We start from the raw sequence: 6,714 nt of genomic DNA, 5'->3' as shown, positions 1-6,714 counted from the left end.
CGACAGGCGGCGAATGTGAATGTGTACGTTTGGTTCTCATCGTCGATTGATCTTTGGCGCTTGGTATCAATATTTGGCTGATTCACATATCCCAGTACCAAAGGTGATCATTTGAACAGCTTTGGTAGTGTGATATGCACTGTCTTGCAGGTTTTGAGGCTTTCTATATGGAGTTTGGTGGTGAGCACAAGCCCGATTCGCGTTGGAGGAAACTGTACATGCCGGTTGTTGGCTTCTTACTTAGGTAATTTGTCCTGGAACCTTTCTTTTCAAGCGTCGAGATCTTAATTGTTGGTGACGATTATAAATCGATGAGATCATCGGGAGCTAGCTACTCCGAAGGAGACATGGAAAGTCCCGGCATCCGAAGAAACAAGGTGAATCTCACATTTTTGTGATCTTCGCTAATGATTGAGATCGGTTTTTCAAAACTAGTTTAAAAATCTTTAGAATTGGGTTATTTTGTTTCAGTTGGTTTGTAATTGAATCCTTATTCATGTATTTCCGGTTGAATTTGTAAAATTTCTTTAAGAAAATCACAAATACTAAAAATTACCGTACTATCCATTCCGTGCCCACTCCTAGTTCTTATTAAATCGTTTTCTTTATGCATAATGAAACCCCATACGTATTATGGTTATTAGCCTTCTGTCTGTATCAATTATTTTCTGGTGGTCTAAAAGAAACTTTATTGGTACATCTCTATTATATAATTAATCCACCACAGAAAATAACGAACCTGTACAAGGCCTCATACCCATGAGTAGCTAGCTAATATTATCATCCTCGCGCTTTTTTTCTCATGAGCCTCAAAAATAATGAAGAAACATCATGTTTTCCAGTGTATTCCATAACTTTGACATCTAGCAAAAATAATATATTGTAAAATTACATTGTCATCTAACAAACTATTACATTTTAAAAATATCTTAAACATTTGGTAGAACAATTTGATGACCAATAGGACGACAAAAAGGACTAAGACATTTCATTGTATATGAGGTAGTGAGGTAGTGAGGTATTGTAGATGAACTTATATCAAGTGATCAATGATCTAAGTACTTCATAGGAACAAGTAGAAGCTCATTTTTCTTGCTCACACTAAGTCCAGGAGATTCTTCCATGTCGATGTCTTCAACCATAATGCCTTCTGGTAACTTCCAATCAAAATTATGCAGCATATTTGCAAGACCAAACTCCACCATTGTTGTTCCCATAAACATTGCAGGACAGATTCTCCGGCCACTCCCAAACGGTAACAACTCAAAGTTTAGCCCTTTCGCATCAATGCTATTATCCATAAACCTCTCAGGAAAAAACTCCTCTGGGTCTTTCCAGGTATCAGGATCACGCCCAATAGCCCAAATATTCACATGAAGCCGTGTCTTGGCATGTATGGTGTAGCCGTTAATCTCAAATTCAGACATTGCTTCTCTTGGTGAAAGAAGAGGTACTGGAGGATGTAGTCTCCATGTTTCTTTGATCACCGTTTTCAGGTAAGTTAGCTTATCTGTGTCATCAAAGCTAATAATGGATTTGTTCCCCATTTGGTTTCTGATTTCAGATTGAACTTTCTTCATCACTCTAGGGTTTCTAGCCAGTTCTGTCATTGCCCATGTCAATGTGACTGCAGATGTCTCGACACCTCCTAAAACAATGTTCTATGTACAATAACAAATAAATAAACGTGTAAGAATATTATACTTTTAGGATAAAAAAACAGAGTAAGAAGTGGATTGGGTATACAAGTAACACATGTCTATTCATTGAGGGATGATTATTGGCAGATGACAATTATTGGCAGATGAATTTGTATAGAGTTTGTAAATTTTAAGAATCGATAGATTTAAAAAGATAATGTGGATTGTGAAAATTTATATACATTGATTTATGAAATTTTATCATAATTTTTTTACATTGGTATAGATTTCATGAATTTGTATTACCTTTTTCTATGATTCTTTTTGTAAAGTAAATATATAATTTATTTTTTTCTAAATCGTATAGCATGATTACTTATTTATTTTCTTTCAAATTAAAAAATAATAATAATAGTGATACATACAAAATTGGGTAATTCTCATAAATAGTTTCTTTCAAGTTGTTGTTATAAAAGAGCACTCAAAGAGAAAAATGATCAAAAGAGTCTTCATCAAAAAGTAAAAGACTATTTTACCCATTAATTTATAGATATATAAATAATAAAATTATAAAAAGTTTTTTAAAAAAATCAAATTATATGTTTTTTAAATTCGAACTTTAAATAATTTTTAAAATAATTTATTCGTTTTTTTCAAAAAGTGTCAAATTTTCTTTTTAAAATTCAAAAATGATTTTTGAAACTATTTAAAAAAATATATTAAAATTTTTAATATACATATTAATATAATTATATATTCAAAAATGATATAACAATATAAAATAATTATGGGTCCAACTGGTGACCATTCTGGAAACAATAGGAACAAATTAGAAATGAACGTAGATGAATAAGATTGCAGGAATGATAATGAATGGTTGTTTCATCCCATATTTAACAAGGAATAACTTTGTTTTTTATTTCTCTACAAAAAAAAAAGAGAAATGGTAGGGAAAGAGAAAGAAAAACTATTCCTTATGAATGGTGATTTTTTAGGAATGTTATGAAATGCATTATTCCTCGTCGTTCCTTGGTCACCATTTATACCCATATTCAAAAATGTAAAAGTATATGAAATGTAATAAATTATAGTTTTGGACATATAATTTGGATTTAAAATGCAATATGTATTTGGTAAGTATAACTATTTTGTTTTCTAGTTTTTTGTCACATGGATTTTGAAAATCACATAGATACATATGATATTTTGAAAATTGAGTCTTATGAGTAAAAATGGATAGAATTCATATCTCAATAACACTAGATTTAGTAAGAATTATAGAATCAATGATAACTAAACTTTTTGAATAACGAGAAATTTGAATGAATTTTAAAAATTCTTAAACCAATAACCATGGATTCTATTAAGATTTTTGAAATCCAAGAACCAAAAACAATGAAATCTCAAAAATTTTAAAGTTCATGAGAATTTACTTAACAATAAACCCCCTAAAACTGAAGTGCAAAACAAAACTTGCCTATTTTATAATAATTTCTTACAGAATTTTCATTTCATTTTTAATTAATTCAAACCACTTTGTTTTTTTTACTTTTTTTCTAAACAAATTGACTTCATTTACTACAGAAATAGAAAATAGTTACATTTTTTATTTTTTTATTATATCTTTTACGTTCTTTTTCTTACTCTTTTTAATTATTTCATTAATTATATTTACTATAATATTTCAAGAGTATTTTTTTTACATATTAACAATAATAATTCGACATCTTTAAATGAAATTGTTCCATTTGTGACTCATAATGGTTGACAAAGAGTTTCTTTCTTTTTTTGTTTAAATAATCAGTTGGGGACAGACATTCGGTATATGTTTAGCTACGAGTTGGTTTTTTCGGGTATTGGTTTTTTTTTAGTTTTGAAATTAATTAGACTTCATTCTGGTATTATACATTTTCATGTGGGTTTAGAGTCGGGTCTTTCCAAGTTCGGATGGATTCGGTTTTGATGTATACAAACCTAAAAGTATCCAAAAATTAATGTACCAACATGTTTGGATATTTGTATCAAAAGTAACCATATTAACCTAAAAATAACCAAATAACCAAAAGTAACTATATTACCCGATTATCCGATTTGATTTGGGTTCGATTATGATGTATAAGAACCTTAAAATATTCATATAATTATATAATTAATTATATGATGACACATATAAAACATATAACACTAATCATGACAAACAAAACTCTAATTTATAAAAAAAAGAGTAAAAACTAATATCCGTATGAGCGTGCGGGTCAATATCTAGCTAACATTAAAATTATATAAGCACAAACATTCTAAGAAGAAATACTTTTTTAGTTTTATATGAAAATATTCTCTTATTAATATTACAAACTGTTAATTATATAACTATATTTGAAGTCGAATGAAGCTAGTGTTTGTTTTATTGCTTCTTGTTGTAGTTCATTTCTATTATTTTTTGTATAATTGTATCAAAATTATATTTTTAATATAAATCCATAACACTGAAAACCAAAATTGATGATTTTTTAAGGCAAATTTATGAATATGAGTTTTATTGAATACTTACCATCAAAATAGCCTTGATATGATTTCTTGTGAGATTATCATTTTCAAGAACAGTTCCTTCCTTCTCTAACCTCAAGAGCAGATCAACGAAATCTTCACGCCCTTGTTTCTTTTCCTCTTTATGCAGACCAATCACATATTCATAGAACGCATCAAGATCTCTCACGCTTCTCTCCCTCCTCCCTTTTAAACCCGTGAACTGGTCGATGATCCAACCCACATACGGAATGAAGTCTGCGGCAGAGAAGCTTCCCAACATCTCGAACGCCTCACGGACTAACTTATTAAACCCGTCGCTGTTGATACCAGTTCCCTCAAAACTCACACCAAATGCTGCTTTACATACCACACGTTTAGTTAAATCAAGAAACGTTTTATTGATATTGATAGGTATTTTCTGAGAAGCTGATTCGGCAACTGAGTCGATCAGTTTCTTGACCTGCTCGTCCATGATGGGTTTAATGGAATGAACTTGTTTAGTACTGAATAGTTCCTTAACAGCGAGCTTCCTTACGTCTTTCCAGTACTCACTAAAAGGTGAGAAAGCTATGTCCAGGTTGTTGTAAGACAGTTCTCTAAGCCCTAAGGAGAGACAAAACATCAACGATGTAAAAATTTAAAACCTTACTATGTGTTGTGAGATTTACATTAATTACCTGCCGCTGTAGGGCGGCTACAGCAATGGATGTCATGGTCTCTTAGAGCTTGTTTTGCGGTTTCAACAGAAGAAAGTATGACCATGGGAACTTTTCCAAGGTTCAAAAGCATCACAGGACCATACTTCTTTGACAGAGTCCATAGAGATTGATGTGGTAACACTCCCAGTTGGTGTAAGTTTCCGATGATCGGATAACCTGGAGGAGAAGGTGGTTTCCGAAGTTGCTGCCTCTTTGAACGTTTGTAAGCGACGAGCACCACAAAATAAATTAGGAAGAGAAGTGGTAGGACCCAAATGTTATCCATTTGTATTTTTCAGAGTTATGCCTCATAAACACAACGCTATATGCCTTGATATATACAACTTTTATTTTTATTTTATTTTATTTTTTGAAAAAATTTTAAATTTATTCAAATAAAAAAAAAACTGTTTACAGAGAAATCTGCTTCCTTTTCTATACATCAGACTTATAGATCTAATCTATTAAAATAGAGTCCTATTTTATTATCTACTTAGAAAAGTTGTTTAAAAATTTTAGACCCTTTTAAATTTGTTAGTACGCTACATGTATTTTGGACCCTTACAAGTTTGTTTACAATTATATTTTTACACGCTACCTAAATAATTGAACCAGATTATTTAAACTAAACCAATATCTAATCTCCTAAAACCATCCGAAATTAAACTAACTAAACCGATAGGTTATTAACTATTAGAATAAACATACGATAACTCTAATTGGACACATGTTAATATATATGTCGCCTTTGCTTCTTCAGATGACTATCTGTCACAGAAAAAAACAAATAATTTCATATTTTGTTCATCTTTATCCATATGAAACATTCCAACAAATAAAAATTTCTAATTATGAACTCAATGTTGTCTGCATATAAGTTTTAATCATAAAGAGTTTAGATCATATTCACCATTTACGTTACATATGTTTTTTTAATCTATTAAAGCCGAAGATACAATTCAAGACTTCCGTTCATATCTATTTTGTAATTTTAGTTAGTTAAATATCTATTAATTATACATCCTAATTATCTTAGTCAAATAAGTCTTACGATTCAAACAACTAATAACTTAAAGCCATCTTCAAGACATAACACTTAAATAATATAACTATTATGTAAGATACATATTTGTGAAATTTACATGCAAGGTAATTATACCAACCAGATTTTTACTTGGTATGTTAACTTGGTATCTCAACAATATATTAATGTTTAAAAGGTTTATATACAAAAATATAATAGTATATAATAACCTTTATTTCATATACTATTTTTAAAATATGTTATTAGAAAATTATGAAATTTTAGTAATTCATTTAAAATATTAATGACAAAATCAAATTTTAGTTATATATTTTTAATTATAAAAAAAAAATATTGAGAAAAATTAGAAAATATTATAAAAAATTCAAATATATTTTTATAAAATAATGTATTAATGTAGTAACAAAATAAAATTCAAAATTTATGTAATCTTCCAAACTCAAACAGTAGTGTAATTTTTCAAAGTTTTCTTGACACAATATAAAATTTTGAAAATAAATATTCAAAGTCAAAATGATAATATTTCAAATTTTAAAAAAGATAAAATCATACATAATAAATAATAACTTTTTGAAATGCACCACGAAAAAACACTATATATGTTGTAAAAATTAAGGCAATATAATATTTTAAAATCTTAGTTAAAAAATAAAACTTAATATCATAACATCCAAAAAATTATCTTATACCAATAAAATTTACTAAAATAATATAATAGATGCTACTATGGCTAAAATTTATTAAAATAATAGGGCTATATTATTTAAACAAAGGGATTTGGAACAGAATCACTTCACTTCAT

General features: G+C 28.9%; 1 protein-coding gene across 1 annotated transcript; it reads right to left on the bottom strand.

Moving 5' to 3' along the window:
- Window positions 1-816: 816 nt before the first annotated feature.
- LOC106349344 (cytochrome P450 71B26) lies at window positions 817-5,184 on the bottom strand. Its single transcript, XM_013789295.3, has 3 exons — window positions 4,847-5,184; window positions 4,192-4,772; window positions 817-1,661 (listed from the first exon to the last, which is right to left on the bottom strand). The coding sequence occupies exons 1-3, from the start codon at window positions 5,151-5,153 to the stop codon at window positions 1,047-1,049; spliced, it is 1,503 nt and encodes a 500-aa protein (XP_013644749.2). The 5' UTR covers window positions 5,154-5,184; the 3' UTR covers window positions 817-1,046.
- Window positions 5,185-6,714: the final 1,530 nt, after the last annotated feature.

This window comes from Brassica napus, chromosome A6 (assembly GCF_020379485.1).
Source record: "Brassica napus cultivar Da-Ae chromosome A6, Da-Ae, whole genome shotgun sequence".
Classification (NCBI taxonomy): Eukaryota; Viridiplantae; Streptophyta; class Magnoliopsida; order Brassicales; family Brassicaceae; genus Brassica; species Brassica napus.
Note: the sequence above shows the minus strand (reverse complement) of the source record. Positions and strands in the feature narration are given on the sequence as shown.

Coding starts and splice junctions, on each gene's coding strand:
- LOC106349344 (XM_013789295.3), bottom strand. CDS start 5,153: ATGGATAACATTTGGGTCCTACCACTTCTCTTCCTAATTTATTTTGTG. Junction 4,773..4,846: donor TAGCCGCCCTACAGCGGCAG/GTAATTAATGTA, acceptor GTCTCTCCTTAG/GGCTTAGAGAACTGTCTTAC. Junction 1,662..4,191: donor ATATCAAGGCTATTTTGATG/GTAAGTATTCAA, acceptor TATTGTACATAG/AACATTGTTTTAGGAGGTGT.